General features: G+C 41.5%; 3 protein-coding genes across 3 annotated transcripts; 1 reads left to right on the top strand and 2 right to left on the bottom strand.

Annotated features, from left to right (window-relative positions):
• Nucleotides 1-3228: 3228 nt before the first annotated feature.
• Nucleotides 3229-5192, bottom strand: LOC137959896 (NAC domain-containing protein 87-like). The gene is made up of 3 exons (XM_068807304.1): nucleotides 4761-5192; nucleotides 4354-4634; nucleotides 3229-4203 (listed from the first exon to the last, which is right to left on the bottom strand). The coding sequence occupies exons 1-3, from the start codon at nucleotides 4945-4947 to the stop codon at nucleotides 3496-3498; spliced, it is 1176 nt and encodes a 391-aa protein (XP_068663405.1). The 5' UTR covers nucleotides 4948-5192; the 3' UTR covers nucleotides 3229-3495.
• A 9680-nt stretch (nucleotides 5193-14872) lies between these two features.
• LOC137958497 (uncharacterized) lies at nucleotides 14873-17904 on the bottom strand. The gene is made up of 2 exons (XM_068805553.1): nucleotides 16891-17904; nucleotides 14873-15811 (listed from the first exon to the last, which is right to left on the bottom strand). Exons 1-2 carry the CDS (start codon nucleotides 17902-17904, stop codon nucleotides 14873-14875), a joined length of 1953 nt encoding a protein of 650 aa, XP_068661654.1.
• A 7381-nt stretch (nucleotides 17905-25285) lies between these two features.
• Nucleotides 25286-27484, top strand: LOC137960606 (gibberellic acid methyltransferase 2-like). The gene is made up of 3 exons (XM_068808266.1): nucleotides 25286-25775; nucleotides 26312-26605; nucleotides 27122-27484. Exons 1-3 carry the CDS (start codon nucleotides 25287-25289, stop codon nucleotides 27482-27484), a joined length of 1146 nt encoding a protein of 381 aa, XP_068664367.1. The 5' UTR covers nucleotide 25286.

Below are 27484 nucleotides of genomic sequence, written 5' to 3'. Positions count from 1 at the left end.
TGAGATGATCATGCACTGTGTGGTGCCATAATCCTGATTTAGCTCACCAAACTCATGGGATTAAGACTAATACCTGATCATGTTATCACCAGACAGAAGTTAAAGCAGAGAGTGCCAACGTGAACAGTTGCAAGAACACCCAAGCTGCAGGGTCATGTGCGCCGTCTCGCCGCATATTCATTGATCAGTTTGAGGTAGCAGGTGATTAAGATCAATAACCGATCGGTCAGCTTCGACTGCACTGGTGACTAGACTGGACGGATGGACAATACCAAAAAAATAAAAATAAAATGAAAGAAGTTAACGGCGTTGCCCCGGTACCTGGTTTAATGTGAGAGAGTAGGAAGTGTTTTGGGGCTAAGAGATGGCATCAATGGTGGGTGATTGTCATGAGTTGCTTTCGGAAGGAAATGGGCGAAGGAGTCTCTTGTTGAAGAGATGAAATAAGGACAGAGTTGGGTATATTCTATCACCAAACCTTTACCTACTTCTAGTAAGAGAATGGGAATACAAGGAAGAACCCAAAAGATTGATATAGACGTCGACTAATTCTATGTGCTTCATCTCAGATATGCTCTTAATAACTTTTCCCTTTTTGTTTTCAGCGTTTAGTGAGCTGACAAGGATGCTCTTATTTAAATGTGTCTGGAATAAGGCACGACTTTCTAGACGTCCAAACCACTGTTTTCTTTAATATTTTCATATCGGTTGTTGTTTTTATATAATATAATTATAGATTAGCACTGGTAATAGAAATTAGTGATTGAGGTCTTCGTCTGGATTCTGGTGGGGGAGGTAGCAATAGGAAACAATACAAATTCTAACACTGGAAACGCTGATCGGCTTTGTTTTTTCAGTTGAGTGCTAGCTTCTGGTGATTGCGGGAACGGGTTTGAGTAACAAAGAGACGAGAGCAGACGAGGAAGAAAGCGTTCAGAGGTCGGAACGAGTGGGCATCAGCAGTGCTTGATGTATTTGTACTGCTCCGTTAATGAATAAAATGATATAGAAATGCTAGCGTTGCTTTGAGCCTCCGCCATGCCATCGGCGACGTCACTTTGAACTCATCGCGAAGAACAGGGAGAAGAAATCTGGGTTTCTTTCTTTTATTTTCCACCCAATTTGGTGAACAAGTAACGCCTAGAGGTTGTCCAAAACTCCCTTCTTCATAAAATGCCACGTCGCAGTCCACGCGTGAAAAAAGGACCTGAGGTGGACAAAAACGAAAAATGGTGACGTGGTATGACGTTTGCGAAACCTGAGAAACTTTGAGCCTTCTTCGGCCCCTCAAAATTACGCGTTAAACTCGTTGCTTTTGGCTTGTTTATCCGAGTTCGACGTGACTCAACTCGGTTGAAAGAAAGGTTAAAGAAATGCCGAGTTCAAGTGGACGACGACCAGGAAACGTGAATTATGCAACGACAAAAACACTGATGGGCGACCCAGACCCAATCGGAAGGGCTTGGTCAAGTAAAAACCAAAAACTGGCCCTATTTATGGATTATGAAAGAAAGAACGAGGAAGAGACAAGGGGACGCGTTTTTGCGTTTTGGTTTTATCTTCGTTTCCGAGTGATCATCAGACATATATCGTCTTCGTTTCGTCAGTTTGCTGGCCTCCAGCCTCCTCTTTCAACTTTCTTTTCAATTCCTTTTGTTTTCTTTTACCTTCTGACTGCAAGAGCAGAAAATAGGATTCAGACCAGACTTGGTTTTCTTTTAAAGAGTAAAATTATTAAAAGAAGACCTGAAACGATTCGAGAGTAGCAGCCAGCTGGTGGCGGTGCCAACGCTTGACGCCTCGGATTCTACGCGTCTTGCCATGTGGCAACTCCTGACGGGGGGAGGAAGGAATATTCTGCTGACATGCCCCTCCGACTGATTGAGTAGCCGACCGGGATATTCGTTTGTGGAATGTGGATGGATTGGAAGTTAGATGTAGCCTATTCAGTAAGCAATCTGCAATCAGTCCTCCGATACACTCCTCATTTTCATGCGAGAAAAGAGGAATTTAAGAGTAAATCGTCAGAATTTCTAAACCAAACGGATGCTTTGCTTTCAATGGAAAGTAGACTGGAGGGATTGAAATATTTTCAAAGAGAAGAAGCCCTGTACATGAAGCTTTCTTCTTTCCGTATCTCGGAACCCAGAGGCCTTACATATGTAGCTCCTTCCCCACCCTTTTAACCGTAGCTTTCCTCTCCCTTTCTCTCCTTTTCAACAACTTGTGTCACTTTTAACGAAGAGAATTTCACGTCAAATTGTAACAATCTTCTCACGATTATAGTTTTAAGTCCATGACCACTTGGAAATTACACCATATTCCGACTACGATACATTAGATTACATCTCTCTTCTCATCTTCGTCATGCATGTATTGTAGAATCATGCCGAGCATCCATATAGGTTTTAACAACGAGAAGATGAATTCGATTCGAGTAAAACGGACAAATGATTTGTAGCATGGGAATGGATAACGATGACTCTTAAATCCTCATCGTACTATATCTGCCTTCATTAAAGACATGGATGGAGAAGGATACGACCAAATGTTGCATCACCCAACCCTTCTCTAGCTCGCTCCATCTTACGTTTCCGTAAATCGGTATGCAGGACTCTACTATAAACCGTGATCAATGCAACACGAGTCCTGATCCACTGAATAGCTCTTATCTTTTTTCGACCTTTTTTAACGCATAATCAATCATACTACCCGCAAAAGCATTTAATACTGATTATTTTGAGATCAAGAAAACGTATGGTAAAATCTCTCCAGGTTCTTCCTGTAATTCAAGATTCGCAGAAAAGAATCGGAATCTGAGTATATAGGCAAGGAGGAGGAGGAGAAATCGCACTGAACGCCACTCTAAATAAACTAAGCTAGAATGCATCCGTAAAGTCGAGATTTTTTTTTTTTAAGTTAATATTCTAAATACATTTAAGAGAATTAGAAGGGTTTGTTCTCTGCAGAACATGTTATTCATCTTGCTACTATTTGAGGTCGAGAATGAACAAGTACATTAACAAGAGCGTGGTGTTAATTAGCAGACTCTGATGAGGTGCATTGTCAACACATCCATGTGATATGCTTACAGCGAATTGAAAAAGGAAAACAGATTCATTTGATAACACACAAGCACAAGCACAAGGACAAAAAAAGGGATGATAATGAATCAAACCCGTCTCTTAATATTTCACAAAGAGGAAAAATTACAAAATGAATGAATGCACTGGTGACATACAGGAAATGGGTAACAACATCAAACAAAAGAATACATGTACATGAGAGAGCCATATCCATTGTGTATTTCTAGATTTCTACCAAACTGTAAACTGTGTGGTCTGCACGTCTGACAACTATACATCGTCCCTTTTTCGGGTAATAACTATCTATAAGAAGATTCAGGGGGATCTGATCAAACCTCGGAATCCAGAAAAGCAATCCCAATCCAATGTAATATCTCAAATTTCATCAGCTCAGCTCATATGTTATTCTTTAGTAACTCCACAGGCTTTCCAAGTCTATGGGTCCAGCAGAAGAAGGGCCCTCTAGGTCTTCATAAGATCTATTGCTGCTCATCTCGTGCTTGGAAACCCCGGATGAAATCTCCGTGTGCACATCTGTGGTGAGCCCCGTGTCCTGCGAAACCATGGACTGGTTAGAGAACTGCTCCACTTTACACGGTTTCCTCAATCCAGCTACTTCCTGGATGGAGGCTAGAGCTCTCAACATTGCCTGATCAGGAGAGCTGAAGCCGGTGGGTGGAAAGCTTTGAATTGTGTTGCTCCTAACATGGTGCAGGTATCCCAAATTCGGTGATCCTTCAACTGGGAATACAGGATTGGAAAGAGGAATTTGTGGATAGTAAATGGAGCTCTGAGGATTTCCCTGAACGGTGTTTGGTAGAATATAGCTCTTGTGGTCTTGCCGTTCTGCCCCCATGCCTGATGACATGTAAGGCATATGAATTCCCTCCGGCGCTCTCATTAGAGAGGAAGCAGTGCTTATGCCTTTGAAATCGTCATCCTCGTCGTTAAGGAAGGTTGAATCTGGCCTGCTCGTGTAAGGAAGATCTGTGAGAGGTGGCAAGGAAGAAGAATCCATCAGATCATCCATAAACGAGTTCATCCTCAGCATCCCTGGAATTGAACTTTTCTTGACGCCTGTGCTCTTGTGGAACACCCGGCATACTACCCATTCGTCCTGCAAGTGGTTACGAATATTTCTGCGTCATATTTCAGAAATCACGATATATTCTAGTTGTAAGAAGGGTTAGCAAAAGAACAGGATATATAACTGAATGGAATGAGTCTGCAGATTTGGAAAACATAACAAAACTATATAATTTTTAACCTTTGCAGATCTCTGAAGATTGTAATAGGAGAGTTTGCCCTCGGATCTGTATTCATGCATGACCCAGTTGGTCTTATCTCCTTTAGGCGCTCTCCCTCTGTAGAAAACAAGGGTCTTTTTCATACCAACAAGGCAGCCTTTTCCCTTGTAAATCTCCTTATCCTTGCCTGTAGCCTTCCAGTACCCGGCTTCTGTAGCTCTATTTGTTCTCATGCCTGTTGGGTACTTTCTATCTCTCTGACAGAAAAAGTACCATTCTTTCTCGCCCATTTTTGCTTTGCCTGCAATGTGAATTCAAAGAAAATGACAACCCTTAGGCCAAAAAGATGTAACGATGATCAAAGGCGTAAAAATCAGAATTAAAGGGAGATAATAGACATCCGCGAGGACGAGAGATGGAAGCTTACTTGGTAGATCCCATGGCTCGGATTTATTCAAATCAACCTCTCCCATAGCTTTGGCGGTGAACTCGTTGTTCAAAACCTTCTCTGACAGATAATAAGTTATGATTTCTTCATCTGTTGGATGGAATCTGAAACCAGGAGGCAGTTCCAAATTGTCGTCTCCATTGCTGAGGATCGAAACCTCCTCCATGGTTAGAGTGAAAGGCCCAAATGATTAATCTTTTTTCCTAGAGGATAATTGAATGGAAGGAATCTGCAAAAGGAAATTCTTCCAAATCCACCAAGAAATTACGAGAAAAACAACCCAGTGGGAAGCGAATTGGGAAGATAAATTTCAAGACGTATATGATGAGCAAAAAGCGCGCAAAGAGTATATATCAGGCATCAAACGAACTCAGAGAAGAGGAGTGAAGAAAGAGAGAGAGGAAGACGGGGGAGCAGGGCAGGGAAAAGTCGATAATGGCGATGTTGATCCTTCTGAGAGGAGATGAACAATGAAGGGAGCGGTTAAGAAAGAAGAAAATGGGGAAGAAAAGTGACTTAAATAGACATGACGGAGAGCTTAAGTTCCGTGTTGTGCAAGGCACTTTTCCAAGAAGCCTCCCTTGGGTTTGTTTTTCTCATGGTGTTGTTTTGTCTCTCTCTCTCTCTCTCGCTCTAGCGCGGGCGCGCAAGTCACACCTTATCAGTTAAACTGTTTGTTTCGGTTTTTTTCTGAGGAGAAGTTTCTTGCGGGTGTCCCCGTTGAAAAATGAAAGCAGTGCGTGGGATTGGGAGGCGGATGATCCGTAGAGAGAGCATCAGCATCCAGCGGTGGCTGTGGCCTGTGTGTTTTCGAATTGGATGAAATATTTTTATGAAGGGACGAGAAAAAAGGAGGAAGCATCCATGCAGCCGGACCTAACTCTGGAAAAAATCCCCGTAAGAAAGTCTCTGTTCAAAGTGCGAAAGTGCAGAAATATCTATTATATTCATCCTTGAAGACCAGCCGAGCCAGGCGAATTTGTCAAGACCCCGATTTCAGAACCTCCGCTCGACCCTCCTCCCCTCGGAGCCGCGGGGACGCTAAGTCAGCTGCCTGGCGCATCATGTAATTGTTAAAAGCTAGGTAGTGTTGCCGACTGTTAGGTGAGTAGAACTGATTCAGTCATCAATCCTGAACCAAATTTGTTTTTGACCGGAAGACCTCTAAAGTATTAACTCAAGATTCTGCTCAATTTACGCTCTCTCACATCTTTTTCTCGCGTACACTCGGCCAAATAATTGTAGGCTGGGTCGGTCTGTGGGCGAGAGGAAGGCAAGGAAGCCAGATTCCTGAACACGTGAAGAGTATGAAAGAGGCGGCGTGAGAAGCCGCCGTTCCACATGACACGAGTTGGTTCGGTTCGTTTTTTAAGTTACAACGATAATTAATAAAAAAAAAAGGAGAAATAATTTAATAAACTGTTGTGAACAAGAGTCTCACGTATGGAGGATATCCATGAATTAGACTTTTCCCGCCCCCAAAAGCCGAAGGTCCAAAAAGTCCAAACCAACTGTTGGTTTTTTTTCTGCGCATTAACAAAATAAAACCACAGTGGGTCCGAACCGATCCGGTTTGAAGAGTGAACCCACGGTTGGGATAACCAGATAAGATGATGTTGCTCCGTGTTGACAGATTGGAACGCCAGCTCAACACTAATTTTATTATTGTTATTATTATTAAGAAGCAGTACTTAAGTCCGTTCAAGGTGGTCCCCACGGGCGAGGAGAGAAGTGGAGAGGGATTGGCGGATGGGTCGGTGCAAGTGCCAAGTGGCTGGGCCTAACTAACTCATTTTTGCTGTTGACTTTGGGAGCATCTCTGTCCTCGGTCCGCACCCGAAGTTTCCTCTGACGTTCACTAGCATCATCCTTCCGGGTCTTTTATTCGGATCCTCCGTAAATTTCGGTTCCTAGCGTTCATACCTGGTAAGCCGACAGACGAGGGGATTTAATTTACCATTACCGTTTCATTTAATCATCGGTTTTGTTAGAAAAGCTCTTCTTCTATATTCTCATTACCGGGGTGTCCCTGAACCTCTCTCTCTCTCTCGATAAAAACCATGCCCGGGAATATGACTCAGCCACCCACCCTGAGTTCACTATCTTTTCTTATCACTGCACTCGGATTAACTACGCAGGAACTAATTTTAACAGTTGAGTATTGATATTGAGCAATTAAAAGAGGCGAGGAGGGAGAAGACGGAAGTCCCAAGTAGAAGAAAAAATGGTGTTGGATTGCCTCCAGGGAGAGGGCAGCCGCACACCACTGCTCCCCTAATCACATGCTACAAGTAACGAATTAAAAAGATAAGATTAAAATTTGTGGTGAGGGATTTATTTTGAAAGTCAAAAAACGACTTTTTAGTTTTGGTTGGTGAGATATGTAGATTATAAATATATATATATTTAAGAGTTATATAAGTGTGTGGTGTTTTAGGTGAGGCCGCTTTGGAAGTTTGAACCAATAAAGCATGAAATCTTTACTAGGGAAGCTGGGTTTTTATCTTAATCACGAGAATACAATAGGTTTGCTCGCTTACATCATTTAGTGTAAACTAATCCCTCCACTAATCAATCAATCAATCAATCAATCAATCAATCAATCAATCCATCCATCAATCCATCAACGACTACTGGGATTATTAACGGAAGCAAATGATACTGAAGGTGGGATGTGGAAATTTGGGTCATGAAATCATGTGGTGGGCTCTGGAGAATGACACTTGTCTGTCCTTTTGCATCTTCTTCGTCAGCCTCATCGTGTCACCCCTTCCATACACACTCCGCCTGCTTCTGCCTTCTCTTAATCTACGCCCATTCTTAAGCTGGATTAAGTTTTCTACAACTTTTGCAATTTAATCCCCCTTCCTAGTCAACTTCCCCAACTCATCTTCATTAATTATCATCTCATCTTCTTCACAGCCCATTGAGATCAATGTTTACCGTCACAACATCTTTCTCATCCTACTCTCCCCTGGTAAATTGCTCTTCAGCTCATGAAACTATAAGAACCGGAATAAACCGAGTGTAGGAACCCGTTCTCGGGATCACGACCTTTTCACTTTAGACAGAGAGGACGTTGTTTACCAAACACAATCCCATCCCGTAAATCACTTTCGTCTTTCAACACCATTCATAAATCCGATCCAGATAATCGTATTCCCCTATGAACGTGTTTCTCATCCTTCTCAACAAAACCTTCTAGAGAGTGTTATATAATATGAATTTCTTAACCCAGAAATTGGGACTGTGCTGCCGCGCCCGCGAAGCCGAGCAACAGATTTTCCAGAGACAAAAACGTATCGCAATCATCACCGTTAGTCCCTACAGGCTGCAACACGACTGTTTCTTTATATTCAATCCTCCATTATATATTAACTCATGTTGCTGTAACCCAACAGAGCATCATGGGTGCACTTGCTCCTAGCCCTCGGGAATCCTACTCTTTGTAGCAGACAGCAATGTAGCCGCGGAACGAAGTTAAAACAACAGACTATCAGGAATAGCCATATGTTTTATCTCTGATCCTGTTCCCCACCTATCTTTCTTAAACTATTTTTGGGTACCCAGTTATCAAAGAATTTCATAAGCTTCGCCCACAAGTAATTATCTCGCTTAACCTAACCCACATCGTCAGTTTCAACTCCGCTGCTCTTTTACAATTAATTTCCAATTTCCAAACTTGCATGTGGCTAATTTACTTTACATGTCACACTTGCAATAAGCCATGAGCTAACTAAGTACCTAATGGCAGAGTTATAAAAAGGGCCCAAACCCATAAGATATAGACCCACCAAGATTACGTGAAGTGGCATGATAAGTCTTACACAATAAAAAATTTTACAGACCCAGAATTATTATACAAGTAGGTCTGACAAACGAGTTTCAATTTAAAGGTGTTTTAGTTATGTTAGTATTTTATTTATATTGGGTTATTTAATTATGCTAAGACTTAATCTTTTAGTGTTAGAGTTTGGGTATAATTAGGACAAAGGTAGTTTAATTGTTGGATTGTACAACTTTTTTATATTATAAATAGAAATGCATGTATTCTAATTATAAAAAAGTCAATGAAGTATTTATCTTTTCTATAAATTCAATCGGCACAATACACAATTAGCAAGTGTTACCGTAGACTATCTTTATCAACTAGTTTTTGTACTTAGAAAACGTTCGCATGCCTATTAAGATTCTTTACTAAGGTGTCAAAGATTACACCATTGAGCTTTTAATGAAACTTTTGCAACTTCGTCTGAATATGTCGCTGCTTAAAGCGTAAAATGTTGGTTCCCTGAAAGATTTCAAAACAACCATTAAAAGCAGGTCAACACATAGAGAGCTGAAAGGGTGATACGAGAACAGCAGGCGATGATCAGTTGAGAGCAACTGTTGTTTTCTTGGCACGTTTGGGTAGATTATCATCTCAAATAACAAAAACTCTCTTTGTACTTATCATACTCTGAAGAATCGCTATGAGGGGTGGTTAGTCCACAATGAACTTGAATTGAACTTAAATGAATTGATTTAACTTCAACTCATCCTTAAGTGTTAGTGTAGACGAGTTCAAGTGCACTGGAAAACAAATTCCAATGTTAGTGCCCCCAAATGAAAAGTATGATATAAAGAACAAAATCAGTAACCTTTTATAATATACTTAAACAGAACATATAATTAAACATATAATTAACCAAAATAAATATGGTTACTACACTTATAAATGATTTAATGTGTACTATTAAAATATATTAATATCCTAATTAATGAAAAACTATATTATATTACTTAATCATTATAGTTTATTATAAATTAAAACAATAATTACGTGATATTAGAAAAAATTATTAAAAATTAAAAAAAAAGTAAAAAATAACATAACCGAATATAATAAATAAATAAATTATTTTTTAATAACATAAGATATATTTTAACATTAAAACTCACTATTTTAATACAAAATAAATAAATATATAATAAATAAATATATATATATATATTAATTTATCAATAACATAATATATATTTTTACTTATTATTAATTAATAATATATTGACACAAACTATAAAACCAGTGGTTTAATTAATTATAGAAATTGCATAATTAAACCAATTAATGATAAAAATAAATTATAAGTTAATATAATAATTACGTGTGACTAGAATAAATTATTTAAAATAAATAAAAAATTTAAAAATAACATAAACGAAAATAATAAATAAATAAATGATTTTTTAATGACATAAGATATATTTTAACATTAAAACTCACTATTTAAATAAAAAATAAAAAATACATAATAAATAAATAAATATATTAATTTATCAATAACATAATATAACTTGTAGGTATTATTATTTATAATATATTAACACCAAATGTAAATCCAGTGGTTTAATTAATTATAGTAATTGGATAATTAAACTAATTAATGATTAAAGTTTATTCTAAACTAATATACTAATTACGTGTGATTAGAATAAATTTTTAAAAAGTGAAAAAAGTAAAAAATAAAAGTCGTCGTCGAAGAGCTCTTCGATTTCAGATTTCCAAGGCGGCTCTGAGACCTTCGAAACCGTCGCGAAATTCTGTTATGGCGTGAAGATCGACCTCACGGCAATAAATGTTGCTCCGCTACTCTGCGCCGGCGAGGTTCCTGTCCCAATCCGTTCTTCAAAGCATCATAGACTCGGTAAGAACCCAAGAATCCTGTGAAGCGTCGATGTCGATGGCAAAAACCCTATGCATTGCACAGTGAGAGAGACATAATGAATGAAACTGGGGCGAATGGAGAAAACAGAAAGCGAAAACGAGAGATGACGAGAGAAAGTAGAGAGAGCGAAGATGAGAGGAAGAAATGGGGAGAAAAAAATCGTCGAGAGACGAAGGCCGAGGGAGAGGGAGAGGGAGAGGAGAAACGAAAATGACCAAAAATTTTCCTTTGGGGTGGGGGGGGGGGGGGGGGAGACAAGCTACACGCTTCGCACGCTTCAAGTGGTTGATTCGGAAAATTGGGCTAAATCCAAATTCCCCGCTTTTTGCCTCAGAGAATGAAGTGATGTAATCTCACTTCAATGTAATTTTTCCTACACTAATATCGTAATTTAATGAACTAAGTAATGTGCGGGGAATTCATTTCACTTCATTGTCGACTAACAACCCCCCCCCCCCCCCCCCCCCCGGGGTCAGGGATGTCATAACGAATATCAGAGAAATATGCAGGTTGTACAACTGCATAAAATTACAAATTACATGTTTATGTTAAAACTGAGGCCTAAATGAAATATCATGCTTAAAATTTAAATCTATTAACATAAAAAAAAATTCTTTGTGGGCTAAATGTTTTTAATTCAAGCAAATTCAATTATTCTTTATGATTAAACTTTATAATAAAACAATCAAATTATTTATGAATTCATAATTCCTGTGGGTAAATTATGAATAACTTGATATTTTATCACAACTAATAAACTCAATATAATAAAAAAATTTGAGGGATAAAATTAATTACATTACTTATAATTAATTAAAATTAATGTCTAATATTCTTTATGTGATCCTAATCAATCATAATATATAATTTTATTTAATTAAAGAAATTGTGGCTATTCTCTAATTAATTAAAATTATATGGATCACTAGACATTAAATTGCATAAAAGCTAAATTAACATGAGAATTGTTATGAATTGCATAATTTTAACTAATACTAACATGTCATCATTACGCAAAAATATTCTCATAATATAAGCATATTTAAAAAAAACTATAAAATTATGTTTTACATTTAATTTCTTGCATTGAAGTATATTTCAAAACGCAAAAAAATAAAAACATGTAATAAAATGTATAAAATAAAACTTTTTAGACACAATAGCCTAATGGTCACCGGCGCCAGATTAATTTCCAACGCGTAGATTCGATTCCCCACTGGCACAAAAATTGATTTTGAGAACTAAGTCAGCTCGATCCTCTCTCGGGCAAGTTGACACAACAAATTGGAATGGGAGAGTCGAGTCGACCCTTTTAATTTTTTTTATTTTTTATTTTTTAATGTACTCTGAATCACCCGGCCTACAACTCGTTAGTCGAGTTGGATCGACGAGCTGGAAACGACTCAGCCCGAAGCAACTCAGACAATCTGTTCAAAACAACCTTATGATTTTAATTAAATGTTTCTGTGCGCTGGAGATTGTCTTCAACCTCCAACTGCGCACATAAACGACCTAGCATGGGCGTTTCTTAACGACGTTGACACCGATGAACCTTACAGAATGATCGCCGGCATCGGCGCTGCGTTTGTTTCCGATGCATTACGCCAGTCGTCGCGCTCAGTGAGCACAGAGAGACATTTGTCAAATAATTGACACTCCACGCAGAGAGCAAGAGTGAAAACTCGCTCAAATGAAATCGACACGTAGGTAAAAAGCTACGTTCTGATACCAACTGTAAACTTAAATTGATTTTCTAATTAACATCATGAAATTCATTATATAACGTAAACGGAAGCCCAGAAATCATTCATCCCGCCATGTAATCAGATTCCGTGTAGAATGAAGAATGAAGGTTTTCCTTGCTTTTTTTGGCACTTCCGCTTTCTGATTACTCTCTACAATGGTGTAAAACTGAAGAGGGTTGAGTTTACCGAGAGTGGGGACCAAAACCATAGTTTTATTTAGCCAAGTTCCATCAAGCTTTTCGTGGCTTTGTGTTACCGAGGGAGCTGTAACTGCAAGGAGTTGTAAACTTCCACCGACCACGAGTTTATCATAGCCAAAACGATAAGAAAGAAAATATGAACCAAAACTTAAACTTTCATCATGACCAAAATACAATAGACAAACTACATCTACTTGAACCCTAATAAAATAGAACTAAGTGTGAACACCTTGTGCACATCATAGATTACCAAAATCAAGGAATCACCTTGCAAAAGGGCCAACTAACTTTTCTGCCAAGTGCATAGCTAAGATTGGCAGTTGAAACCACAACAAGAAAAGTCAGCAATTGGAATTAGATCAGGTGATCTAAAAACTGAGACGTGAGACGAATCAGATGGTTAATTTCGGTTTTGCTCTGTTAGCGCAGGAGGGGTGGGCCAGAACACTGGAGATGGGTCTACATATTGGCGTACAAAAAGAGGTGGGAGAGGAAAAGTTCAGCATGACCACACCAAGTCGTAGGATCCTACGAATATCAACAGTTCTAACATGGCACAGGAAACTGGATGTTTATTCAGAAATAGAAAACAGGATGGGTGGCTCCAATGGAGTGTTTTAAGGAGGAAAACATTTAGAAATGGAGCGAAGAGTAAATATTTAGAAGTGGAATATGTTTATTCGTATTTATGTCATACTGTCAGTCCCTCTCAGAAGATACTACAACTTACAGGATGGGTGCCTCCAATGGAGTGCTTTAAGGCCTGGCCAGAAGCCTGATTCACAACTGCGAAACTGGCAAAGCCTTTTTCGTCTTCAGCCTTTGTACTAGACATCTCGTCTTTGATCCAATGTTGTACGAGAAAGTTTTAAGGAGGAAAACAGAGATTTTTCATCTGGAAAAGGAGAACCCAAAATTTTAAGCATAGGAAAATTTTTACCACGAGGAAATAACGGAGTCCCTACGGGAGGGCCCAACCCTGGTCGTGTAAAGTTGACACCCATACAGGTATAGAGAGAAGCGTCGGAAGGAGAATTTAAGAGGGGAAAAACAGAAAAGAAACCTAGATGAGCGAAAAACATAAAGCCGCGAAGAAATAGACTAGAAAATCTAAACCTTTTCAAATGGAAGATTACATAAAACACGCAAACAAACATAAAGACATGAGAAATACTGATATTGACACTTGCCTGAAACTCATCACCATGATCAGCTCTTGCGGGGCTAACTTTCCCATCTCTGATATCCGGGTTCTACTTGAACCGGCCTGGTATAGTGAGGTTGCAGTGGTTGATGGGTATGCGGGTAGCGAAATTCTCCGCCAAACTCTTCATCAATGGTGTATCCAGCCATTTGGTTTTCATAATGATGTAAATGTCCATGAACGCTTCTCTTCTGGTGTAGTCGGTGGAGTGAGATTGATGTTCATCAACCTTGAGAGGATTTGATAAAAACCACCACAATATGAAGGTGGAGTTGATGATCAATTTATAAGTTTTACAATACCATATACAGAATATTACAATCAATCTAGAATGGAAATTATACAAAGAATTAGCCTGTAATCAGGACTAATTATCCTCAACAGATATACAGAAATAGAGCCTTGAATCAAGGCAAGATATCTTTACGAGTATCTTCAATACCCCCCCGCAAGCGAAGCGTCGGATTGGAACGAACGTGAAGCTTGGATCGAAAAAATTCAAAAAGAGGGCGAGAAACACTTTTGGTGAAGATATCAACAACCTGTAGATGAGAAGACACAAACTGGGTGCAAAGTTTGCTAGCGACAAGAAGTTCCCGTAGAAAATGATAATCTAATTCAACATGTTTGGCCCGTTTGTGGAAAACAGGATTGGAGCTTAAGAAGATAACACTTTTGTTGTCGCATAAGAGCAGGGGCGGTTGTGGAACTGGGACCTTGAGATCATGCAAAAGATGCGTAAGCCAAAGAAGTTCAGCAGCGGTCATAGCTAGAGCGCGATACTCAGATTCACAACTGGAGCGGGAGACAGTGGGTTGCTTCTTTGCACTCCAAGAAACGAGATTGTTACCAACATAAATGGAGTAGCCTGATGTGGAACGACGAGTATCGCGGCAGTCAGTATCCGAATAAGCGACTAGCTCACTGGGAACTGTGGATGGACGAAAACTAAGGCCAAAATGGAGAGTGCCCTTAACATAGCGAAGAATACGTTTAACAGCAAGAAAATGATCTTCAGCAGGGGCATGCAAAAATTGGCTGACAGAATTAACAGCATGAGCAATATCTTGGCGCGAAATGGTCATTGAAGAGCGCCAACCAAAGACCGATAGAGAGTAGGATCAGATAAAGGAGAACCATCAGCAGACAAGTGTTGAGAAACAACCATTGGAGTCTGAACAGGTTTGTTGTCGAGCAACTGAGCGCGAGTGAGAATTTCCCGAGCATATTTTAACTAACTGATAAAGAGACCATCAGAAGTGGGCGAAGCTTCAAGACCAAGAAAGTAGCTGAGGGAGCCCAAATCCTTGGTAGCAAACTCAGAATGAAGCTTATGAGTAAAGTTGTCAAGCAGAGATGGATTATTGCCAGTAACAATAATGTCATCAACATAAAGAAGCAAATATATAAGGCTAGAGTGTTGATGAAAGACAAAGAGAGAGGTGTCGGCGCGACTGCAAGAAAACCCAAGTGTGAGAAGAAAGGAGCTGAAACACTGAAACCAGGCATGAGGCGCTTGCTTGAGGCCATAGAAAGCTTTCTTTAACAGACAAACATGAGTGGAAAAACGAGGATCAATATACCCAGGAGGTTGGTGCATATAAACATGTTCAGTAAGGTTGCCATTGAGGAAGGCATTATTGACATCTACTTGCTGAAGAGGCCATTTGTTGGTAACAACAAGAGAAAGCACAACACGGACAGTAATAGCTTTGACAACCGGACTAAAAGTGTCAGTGTAATCGAGACCAGGTACCTGAGTATAACCTTTGGCAACAAGGCGAGCTTTGAGACGCTCGACAGAACCATCCGGCAAATATTTAGTGCGAAACACCCATTTAGAGCCCACTATGTTGGTGTTTAGAGGATGAGGAACCAAAATCCAAGTGTCATTTTGTTGTAAAGCTTGAACTTCTTCATCCATGGCAGCAAGCCAAGCAGGATTCTTAGCAGCAGATTTGAATCCTTTGGGCTCAGTAGAAGTAAGAAGAGCCGGAAGAAGTCCAGAAGAGCCCAAGACACCGAGATGCGTTGGATGACGAGGCTTGAAAATACCAACTTTAGCGCGGGTAATCATAGAGCCCAAGGGAGAAGGCGGATGAGCAGCAGTCTCAATAGAAGGCGGACTAGAGACCGAGGATGGCAAAGAAGCACCTGCAAGAGAATTATCAACCTGCACAGACTCATCCAAAGGGTCAGAACAAATATTACACGGGGATGAGCTGGATTGAGGAATGTGCGGGAAATGTGGAGGAGAGGAAGGGGTGTGTGGCACAATATTTTGAAGACGAGGTTCCAAGAAATTGGATATGTGAAGAGAAGAAAGTGGTTGGGCCTGAGAGCTAGGGATTGTAGGAAAGTGATTTTCATCATATTGAGCATGACGGGTGATATATAGCCGAGAGGTGAGAGGATCATGACAACGAAACCCTTTGTGAGAGGGACTATAACCTAAGAAAAGACAGGGAACACTACGGGAAGAAAGTTTGTGAGGCATATAATCACGCAAGCAAGGATAAACATGACAACCGAAAAGATGAAAATTTTCATAATTCGGAGAGTAGCCGTATAAAAGGTCAAAGGGTGACTTACCTCCAAGAAGCGGAGTGGGCAACCGGTTGATGATATAAATTGCAGTGTTGAAAGCGTCAACCCAGAAGTGAGAAGGAAGATGAGAGTGGAAGAAAAGTGCTAAGCCAGTCTCAGTCAGATGACGATGTTTTCTTTCAGCGCGACGTTTTGAGCAGGAGTATATGGGCAAGAAAGTTGATGATGAAAGCCAGAAGAACGTAGATGGGCTTTGAAACAATTACTAGTAAATTCGGCACCACCATCACTTTGGAAAATCTTGATACGAGTGGAATATTGGGTTTCCACAAAGTTTTGAAATTGAAGAAAAATATCAAAGAAATCAGATTTAAATTTCAGAGGATAAAACCAGGTTAATCGGGAATAATCATCAATAAAAATGACATAGTAGAGAAAACCCGACGTTGATTTGGAGGGGGAAGGACCCCAAAGATCGCAATGAATGAGATCTAACACATGAGACGACCTGCGTTCATTTTGAGAATAAGGCAAATGATGATTTTTAGCAAGTTGGCAAGTACTACATAGTTTGGGAGAAGGCAATAAAGACGTAAGAGAAAGATGTCCTTTTTTATTTAAAAATGAAATAACAGAGTGATTCACATGACCAAGACGAGCATGCCATAAATCATATTAAGCACGCATAGATTTATTGCGAAGAACAGAAAGAAAAGCAGAGTTGCCGCGCTCCAGCACATAAAGCCCTCCATCTCTTTTACCGGTTGCCACCACTCTTCCTGTTTGACGATTCTGGATAGTGAAAGAAGCATTATTAAATGTAACAGAGAGGGGAAAATCAGAAGTTAATTTGCTAATGGAAAGAAGATTTTTTGTGAGATGAGGAACACCCAAAACATCTAATAAGTGAATATTTGGAACAGGAGAAAAAGTACTAGTGTGGGTAATGGGTAGAGATGCACCATTTCCTACAATCACAAAGTCCTTACCCGTGTAATTTTTGGACTGATCCAAAGTAGTTGGATCGGTGGTCATATGGGCGAAAGCCCCAGTGTCCAAAAACCATTCAGTAGCCTCGGATCTGGAGAGAGAACAAGATGTGTTGAAGGCTTCAGAAAGATGAGCCGAGGAGTCAGTCTGAACATACCGCTGATTGCAACGATCAGCATAATGGCCCTCCATGGGACAAATTTTGTAGCGGGGTGGACGGCGGCCCTGACCAAAGTGGGTGCGTCCTTGGTTGGAAGAGTTGCGGCCGTGGGAATGAGTACGACCTCGGTGGTTACCACGGGAAGCAGTAGAAGTTCCATGGGCATTGGTACGACTACGATTAGTGGCTGTGAACGCCGCAGTGGTGGTAGACAGCTCAAGGGACCGCTGGAACAACTCAAAAGTTTCTGCTTTAGAAACTAAATCTGCAAAATAGGGGAGAGTGGTGAGAGCCATCTGAGCAGTAAAAAAACTGGAAAACACAGCGTCGGGGCCACGAAGGAACCAATGCACTTTGTCAATATCCTCGACAGGTCTACCAATGGCATGGAGCTGGTCACATAGGGCTTTAAAAGTACGAGCGTACTCAACAACTGGTTTGGTGCCGCGTTTCATCAGTTGCAAATCATCCTTGAGTCGTAGTTCACGGGCTTTCGAATGATGGCTGAAGGTATTCTCCAACGCAACCCAAACATAACGGGAAGTGGAGAGGCCAACAACAGCAGCCATGGCTTCCTTTGTGAGAGAGGATAGCAGTAAACTGAGAAGTCTTTGATCGGCTGATTTTCATGCAAGAAATGTGGGGTTGAGTGTGGTAGAGGTGGCTGGTGCAAATCGAGGTGGCGGGACAAGAGTACCATCGACGTAAGCTAACAGTTCTTAACTCTCAAGGAGAGGAAGAAATTGGCTTTTCCAGAGAGGATAATTAGAGGAAGAAAGCTTGATGGTGATCATGTGGATTAGAGTGTTAAAAGGGAGAAGATGAGAAGAAGATTCGGAAGCCATGGGAGAAGCCGAGCGATTTTTTTTTATGGCTTTGACTTTGACTTTGACTTTGAATTTAATCAAAGAGGTAAGAGAGGAAAGAAGCAGCGAAGCGCAAAAATAATTTGATCAAAGAGGTAAGAGAGGAAAGAAGCAGCGTAGCGCAAAAATAATTTGATCAAAGAGGTAAGAGACGATGCAGACGAAACAGCGAAGCCGAAAAAAAAATTTGGACAAAATAGCGAAGCAAATAAATGTGGACGAAGCAACGAAGCAAAGAAAAATAAATCTGGATGAAGAAGGATACGAAGGGATGATAGCCGACTCACTAGGAGGCGCGGCGACGTCTTCTGTAAATACCGAAGCGAGAAACAGCAAAGCCGAAAATAAATCGGTGAAGGAGAAATTGGCAAACGGTGATCGGACAGTGATCGACGGTAGATTGGTTCGCATTCAGCTGAAGGTTCGCGTCGGATAGCAGGGAGCAGACGACAAACAGGGGAGATGAACAGCGACGGGAATCACCGCCACTGGCTCCACCAAGAAAGCGAAGTTGTCGTCTTTCTTCAACGGTGACGATGACAGAGACGATGAACAGGGAAGCCGTGAAAATAAAATAAAATAAAGACGTAGTGAAACTCGGCGGAGAAAAAAAAATTAGAATCGCTCGACAGAGACATGGTAGAACGCCTGCTCTGATACCATGAGAGGATTTGATAAAAACTACCACAATACGAAGGTGGAGTTGATGATCAATTTATAAGTTTTACAATGCCATATACAAAATATTACAATCAATCTAGAATGAAAATTATACAAAGAATTAGCCTGTAATCTGGACTAATTATCCTCAATGGATATACAGAAATAGAGCCTTGAATCAAGGCAAGATATCTTTACAAGTATCTTCAACATCCCCCGCAAGCGAAGTGTCGGATTGGAACGAGCGTGAAGTTTGGATCGAAAAAATTCAAAAAGAGGGCGAGATATCTTTACCATTATCTTCAACAAACTTGTCCTTGATAGTGGCGCTAGTGATGAAATGGGAATTCCATTGACGGAGTCTGTGGAAATGCCGAAGAGACGGCAATGGATTTATAAGACTGGGGAAGTAGAGCAGGTACGTCAACATCATGTTCTGTATATGCCATCAATATGGATATGCATGTATAAAAATTTGGAAGGTGGACGTCCAACAATCGCCATTGCAGGCAGGGAACGTGATTAGTGGCTGACGGGCTCTCTTGATTGAGATTCTGATTTTTGTACTGCGGGAGGGTGATCAACGAAGCGGTTGACCAGCGGCATCCACGAAGAATCTATTAATGTCAGGTTAACCCGCCGACGCAGTAATGAAAGGGTGGACGAAGGGAATTGAATCCAGTTAAAAAAAAAAAAAAGCCGAAGAAGATGGGTCTGGAGACGTATGATGGGATGAGTTTACTTTTCTCCACCATTATCAATTTATCGTCATCTAACAGAGCTGAGCGGGGGCAAAAGCACGCGAAGAGATGTCACAGGTGCATCGGATTCCATTGTCACGGTGGAAGAGAAAACCCACCCGTAGACATATGTCCTGTAATCCGTATCTTCATCAGCTTTTTTTTTTTTATCCTCTACTTTCCATCTAAACGAACAAAAAATTCCGCTTTCCAGTGACGCGTCGAGTACGATTCATTCTCGTGCTCCATTTTTGCTGCTTGAAGACCCCAGTGAACACCCCCCTCCCGCCGTGAATCGTGATAGGGGGAGCGTAACATAGGATTTTTGGTTGTACGTATGCCCATTTTTAAACCTCCTCTCTCCTCAAAAGACAATCACTCAAATGTTGTGTTAAATCTAAATCTAGGTTGCAATGGGTAGTGTTTTGACCCTCGATGAGAATAAGTCTATCATTACACGAATTGACCTGTTTATAATTAAATGTCATTTTTATAGTTAAACAGGTGTAAAATGTATATCTTTATCCCGTCCCTTACAAGTTTAGAGGTGATTTGCAAATCCGACTCTGTTCATGCCTAACAAGACCTACCACTAGCGTTAGGGCTGGGTCAGTACACATTCACCCTGCCAATATGATTGCATTGACTAGTCCCAATGCCAGTATATGGATTAGTACCCCAAGTTGGGATTTTCTTCAACAAAAACAATCTAGAGGCTCTTAAGCAAAGTTTAGATTGGCTAGTCTCTTCCAAACACATAGATAGAATAAATTAGTGGGACCTCATTCGTCTTCAACATATGATCAACAATGGACTAACTCCTATTGTCACGTGGTTAAGATTTGGGCTAGGTCCGTCTAGCCAAGCGGAATATCTACCCCGTGCGGCCTAGCTCTTCCGAAGAACTAGTCAGCCTCCTTGAGCCTCGGATCCTCCAACCAATACTTCACACAAGAAGGTGCAAGCCAAATGGGACAATGAAAGCACCAAAGTATAGAAGAGAAAAGCCTACTTTGTATTGAGAATACAAGATTACAAAGGGTGGCCAAACACTCTTGAAGGCCAAGGCTAAAAACTCTCTCTATACACCAAAAGAGTAAAGAAGGCTAAGGATTTTTCGACCTCTTTTCCATGGGAGAGGCCTCTCTATTTATAGTCTCTCCCTAGGCCTTTTGAAATCTCTAAAAACGCTCAAAAACCCGTCAGATCCCAAAAATTCGGTTTCTGGCGTCAAGGGGCGCCCTGGTCAGGCTGGCGCCCGCCAGACCAGGGCGCCTGGCGACCTGGTCGCCAGGAAACCCCATTTCGGGCGGGGCGCCTGGCGCCTAGCGGAAACCCCATTTCGCGCGGGGCGCCTGGCGCCTGGCGGAAACCCCATTTCGCCCGCGGGCGCCTGGCGTCTGGCGCCTCCGGAAACCCCATTTCGCGCGGGGCTCCTGGCGCCTGGCGGAAACCCCATTTCGCCCGTGGGCGCCTGGCGCCTGGCGCCTGTGCCTTGCCGCGCGCGCGCCTGCACCTGGCGTCCTGAGGAAACCCCATTTCGCCCTGCATGGAGTCCTGGTCGTGCGCCAGCAACCCCATTTCGTCCCGCCAGGATTTCTGGTTGCGCCCAACCCCATTTCGCCCCGCAAGAAGTGTCTGAGCTGGCTGTTGGGGTTGTTGTGCACCTTGTTGCTTGGCCATCCGTTTGCCAAGCTCAAGTGTGTCTTTTTCCGTTGCAGCTGGTTCCGGGCCGGCCATATGCGTGCGCCCCTCTGGGCCGTGCCTTTGCACTTGGCCTTGGCCGCCGCTGCTATTGCCGTGCACTGGACTTGCACAGTCTTTGGCCTTGGTGTTTGGCTACACCATGGCTTCTTCCCCCGTCTCACCTATGCTAATTTTTGGATACACACACACCCCACCCCCATCCAACCTCATTCATGTCCCTATTTCCCTGTCAACCCGTCCCCAAGTTGGCCACTGGCCCAATTCACCATTCAATACTTAGCATTATTAAATTTCTAGAAAAAAATTAAAGGATTATTATGCATAAAATCATTTTCACAATATGAAAATAAAAAAAAAAACAAAACAAAACAAAAATATCCCAAGAAATTAAAATCTCTCAATCTCTCTTTATCGTCCATAAAATCTTGAAACAGGACCCAGCCCCTACTCACCTCTTCTAGTCCATATACGCAGCCAATCACCTCCAATCAAACAATTAAGGTTCACATGGAGAGAGCATTATCGTTCATTGAAAGTGAGAAACGAAGGCAAACGTATGACTAACATACATGAAACCTATAATAAACTGTGTGCAGATAAGGATACGCAAGCATCGCGGAGGCTAGCACACAAACTAGAGAAGAGGTTTAAACTTACAAGTCTAATTGTATGGTTGAAGCAGGGGGGTCGTGGGTTCGAGGTGGTTGGTGTACATCTACTTTCGTTGAGTTTTAAAACTAGACGACTGGTTAGAAGGAGAAATAGATGAAGCGTCCTCCGATTGGAAGTCGAAAGTTGAAAAGGAAGGAATGACAAGAGCAAGGAGAGAGAGAGAGAGAGCGTATAACAGGTAATGCGTGCCGGAGACGAAGAGAGGTATGAGATAACGGATGAGATTGTCAGAGAAGCAAGTTGGATGGTCGTAGGGTCGCATCGTCGAGGCTGTCCTGTTCGTTTTTTTGTTAAAATGATTGCGAGAAAGAGGAGCACCATGCCTCCCTCTCTGAAGTCTGAACCAGAGCGGGATGGGCTGTCCCCTTTGGCGGCTGCTGCTGGTTGCCCAAGTCCTGCTCAGGTCTACTGAGATAGATAGGGACCTCCTACCCTTCCACAGTCCCACCATACCTTCTTCTACACTTGAGACTCCGGATCTTTCTCGACCTTAATTAACAGCAGAAGCCACTAGAGACTCCGTCCCTCACTCATTTCCTCTCTTATCATCTAATGGCAATGACAGCTCATACTTCTTCCAGTGGACCTCTCTCTCTCTCTTTCTCTCTCTACATATCATCTATATCTATTTTAAGACCTGACATTTGCATGTTCTAAGACTACGTACATGTATTCTTACGTAGATGAGTGACGCATTATTAAATAGAGGGGAAATAAAAAAATAAACTGACATCACAAGGTAATTGACCCAGTGACTCTCCGGCCAAGTACTTTCACTTAGGACATCCTCAAAACTTGATGCAGGGTTCTCTTTGCAAACCCTATTGTTGCAATATCATGTTTTTCTTCAGTTCGTCTACTGATCAGTAGTGACCCAAAGACAAATGAGTTTTGCTGACATTTGGTTCTTAAGAGTTCAAAATCAAGCAATTTTAAAGTAGATCTTGGACGTATTCACTTGCCAGGGTTTCCTAGGTGAATCATTATGTGGGGGTTGTTCCTCAGAAAAGCATTCGGTGATCAGCATATATGACTCCAAGTTAATTCTTCATGCAGCTGCGCGCGAATGATTTAAAAGTTTAGTAGTCTCTCTCCCAGGAACTAGGAAAGCTTCTTTCAAGCTTGGCGCCGGAGTCTGATGAAAGGGGAACAAAGAGAGAATGATGTTTGACCGAGGAGGTTGCATTAGCTGAATTTGAGCACCGTGAAGAAGGGCAACGCTACGCATTGGTAGAGATGGAAAAGGAGGAGAGCAGCTGTAGCTAAGTTATGAGAGGGAGAGCTGTCTCCATTGAAGTTCGAATCACCCTAACTGCGTGGCTGGTTGGTTGGGGGGCTTGCAAAGCAACGCACATATACTGCGAATGACACTACACGTATCCTTATACCGTGGAACTAAGATGGCACTCCTACCTTCAGCCTACAGTACTGGGTCAGATCTGCTAGATGGTGTTCCAACAAGGACGCGGTCCCCTCCAAAAATACTGGGAGAATAAAAGGAATCATTTACAAGGAAAATGGATCCTATTTATCCTCTGGTGTGATTGGAGGGGACCAATCCCTTTGCTACAATAAGGTCAGGCAAGACGTATCTTTTTTTATTATTTTTATCTGTTTCTTTTCTGGTAAATTAACATCCTTTCGTCGTATCATCTTCTCTGGCGATGTCAAGAAAGAATATGATTATATATAAGATTACAAAATATGATTGAAACTGGCGGACATGCAAAAGATGGAGAATCGCTGATTGATCACCATGGAAAGAAAATTTGATGAAGAGTAACAAACACATTTATATGTAGAGATGGTTGAATCGAGTAGCTTTTTCTTTGACTGCCAGCTCATTGGTCACCTAAATGCAATGGCCCCTTCCTTCTGCAAAGCGGAAGCCCATTTTTTTTTTTTTTTTTTTTTTTTGTTTTATCTTCAGCTGCAAACCCAGTTACGGAGTCCTTACTGGAGATAGGGTAGGCCATCCTGCACCATGACAGTGTCTACATCGAGTCATCCCAACAGATGATTTGTTTCCTCGTCACATAAAGGAACTGGGACTTCTTAGTTGGACGACACAACTTTATTATTTGCTTACAAGCAAACTACTAATCATTTAGATGATACAAGGTTAGAATCTGAGTCAAAAAAGCCTAGGTGCCATATTTCCTAGCACAGAGTATCAAAGCTGGCGACAGGGTGAAGAGACAATGATCCATTATTCTTTTCTTCACAACTTAAATTAAAATCTTGAATGACTCGTTGATAGGATATTAAAAGGCTTCATTCTGGGGTCTCTTACAGACAAAAAAAAACAAAAAAAAAACACGTCCACACCAAACTATAGTAAAACCATAAATATGGAAATACATCCCACTGAGAATGGAGAGGTAAAGGAACCTAAAGCGTATGCGATATTTAGCAGCGGATGAGGAAAAGTGGGTGGTCATGGTTGACTATGTGGCTAAAAGTTTGTTAGAGTCAAATATATTGCTAATAAATGTGTTTGCGAATCTTGTGATTTTCTGAAATTCCGAGTAGTTATTTTGACCACTTATCCAAATAGGACAGGTCATGTGCTCTTCTTTATTCGACTGTTTTTTCCACTGAGGAATCCTTTTCGTGCGTTATAATGTACGTATTGTTTCATTTTAGCGTCCAAGATCCTTTTGCATAGGTGGGGTGAGCAAGACCTAGCGCAAAAAAAAAAAAAAAAAAAATACATGCAAATCAAAAACCTAACGAAGAAAAATACCTAACCTTGTTTGAAAAAGAAGCGATATCTACCTTAGAAAAAGGAACGGAGTACTAAAACAATATGGCTGCATCCCTTCAATCTTGATCCATCGGTCGTGTATCCACTGGCACCTTAAAAAGTTTTCGCCAGTGAAAAATTTTGGAGTAGAAGAAATAAACTGACCTAACTCTCCATGTGAATCCTTTTCTTAAAATAACAAGCTGATTTGACCCAAATTCAGTACTCTCAAAACATTTCTGGGCAAGACATCAGAAATACAAGCCTCGACTCTCTTGCTTCTATTTTGATCTCCTCCGGCCTTCCCTTTTGTTTTTTTCCCTGAAGTGGACCCTAAAACCTTCCTCCATGGTCCCTAATATTTTTCCTTAATTTGTAGGAGCGAGGCTGCACTAAACCAAAACGAAGGAGCAAGTAGCATCCACTATCAACAGAGAGATCACCTCTCTCCCGTTTCTTCTCTCAAACGTATCATTAGCCAGCCAAGTCGCACGGATTCTCCAAAGATGATGCCCCCGCCAGTAGCCTTTGTCGAAGAGGAGGCGCTCAAGTTACGAAGCATGATGAAGAATGAGTGGAGTCCATGTACAGCAGACCTCCGTCGAATACTCTGTATGCAAGGCGGGAACGGTGATGGTAGCTATGCCAAGAACTCCGAGGCCCCTGCGTCGGCCATCACCTTGTCAAAGCCCTTCATTCTGGGGGCCATTCAATCCATGAATCTCTTTCCAGGTGAGCCTTCTCTGAGGATAGCCGACTTGGGCTGTGCCACTGGTTACAACACGCTTGCCACCGTTGAGTTGGTGGTAGAAAACCTCAGTCATCGCTACAGAGTGGAATGCAATAGAGAACCAGAATTCGAAGCCTTCTTCTCAGATCTCCCTTCCAACGACTTCAATTCACTTTTCCGGTCCTTGCCGCCGGCGTACGAAGATAAGAAGCAACGCTACTTCGCCGCAGGTGTGCCGGGTTCATTCTATCATCGTCTCTTCCCGAAGAGGAAGCTTCACATGGCTCTCAGCTTCAGTGCCTTACATTGGTTGTCCAAGGTGCTCGCTTCCCTTTACTTAAAATGCTTTTATATGGGTGCACCTTTTTTCTCTATCCTACATTTTCCCTCGTTAGTGGTAGAGCAATAAGATTGTAGTAGTCAAGGTCAAGTCATTTTCTCATTTTATATCCACTTGACTAGGTTAGATAGTAACTGGATACCAGTCTGTCTAGATGGTTCTTGCCATTCTTCCTTCCCTGCACCTTAGTGGATAGTTGGATTTTTTTCTCAATCTTTTCCATTCTTTCGTTAACTTGAATAAATAAGAGTAGGAAGCACCTAACAGACGAGCAAACACAAAAGTTAGCTGGGTAGACTGCAAAATCTGTAAGAAACGTGGCCCTTCCCTTATAGCGTCTGCCAATTAGTTTGTTTCGTAGATGCTCTCTGAACTGGATATCCAGTTTGCAACTAAGCAAAACTCCAATGTGATAGGTAAGAGTGCTCGGTGCTGTAATTTTTGTTTGAGTTTTTCTCCGGCCTTCCTTTTCCATGTATTAGAATCTGATTTTGTTGGCTTGGTTGTATTGGTAGGTACCAGAGGAGGTGTTGGATAAGAGATCAGCGGCATGGAACAAGGGCAGAGCGTGGATAGATGGAGCAAAGAAAGAGGTTGTGGAATCTTATGCGAGACAGTCGGAAGAGGACCTGAAGGCTTTCCTGCGGTGTCGAAGAGAAGAGATAGTGGAGGGTGGAGTGCTGTTTATGCTGATGGCGGGTAGGCCAGGTTCAGAAAAGCCGGAAAACCAGTTGGGCGACCCCGACTCGAGAGCCAAACACCCCTTCACCAGCTCCATGGATCAGGCATGGCAAGACTTATTGAATGAGGTGTGTATAATTAGTAAGAAAAACCAATTGTAACTCCCCAACTTGCCCGTCATTAAAACCGGCGTGGTAAACAGCAAAGCTTTTCTTCGTTTTCTGCTATCTTCACTTGACTCCTTCACACTTTCATTAAATGCCACTGCACAATCTCTTTAATTTCCGTTTGGTATTACTCTGGCGAGGATTCGACAAGAGACATGATCACTTGTTTTTTCAACGTAAAGCAAGCAGCTGGTAACGGTCCCTGGGCAAGAAGAAACACTGTTTGCTTTTCGTTCAATTTCGAAGGATATATGCCCATCTTGATCTACTAATGATCATTGGGTGGAGGTTGTCTTGCATGATTCTTGAATGTGATTTTTCGCATGAGCATGGTAACTGCAGAAATGCATTAGTATTCTAATTGAATTGGTGAGTTAGAATAATATTGAAGGAATGTCCCTCGTTTTTTTTTTTAATAAAGAATTTTAAAAAGGGATGTCCTCTAATTGGGAGACGGGGGTGTTTCATGTTTGGCAGGGATTGATAGAGGAAGAGAAGAGGGACACGTTCAACATTCCAGCCTATATGAGAAGCGTAAATGAGGTGAAGAAGGCGTTTGATGAGTGCGCTGGATTTGTGATTAAAACGGTGGAGTACCGAAGACTGTTGGAGCATTCCCAGGAGAAGCAAGAGGAATGGATCAGGGATCCAGTGTCATACGGACGAGCAAAAGCGAACATGGTCCGGGCAACTCTGAAGCCCATAGTGGAGGCCCACCTTGGGTCAATGCTTTCGGAGGAGCTTTTCAAGCGATTCGAGAAGAGGGTCTCTGCTGACATTGACATGCTTCGGAAAACTTGTTTTTACGGTGTCATTCTCGTCTCCGCCATTAGGAAGTGA

This window comes from Aristolochia californica, unplaced genomic scaffold (assembly GCF_029961685.1).
Source record: "Aristolochia californica isolate CCGP_79_NKW_82.1479 unplaced genomic scaffold, dmAriCali1.0.hap1 SCAF_3, whole genome shotgun sequence".
Classification (NCBI taxonomy): domain Eukaryota; kingdom Viridiplantae; phylum Streptophyta; class Magnoliopsida; order Piperales; family Aristolochiaceae; genus Aristolochia; species Aristolochia californica.
This window is presented reverse-complemented; position numbering and strand designations above follow the sequence as displayed.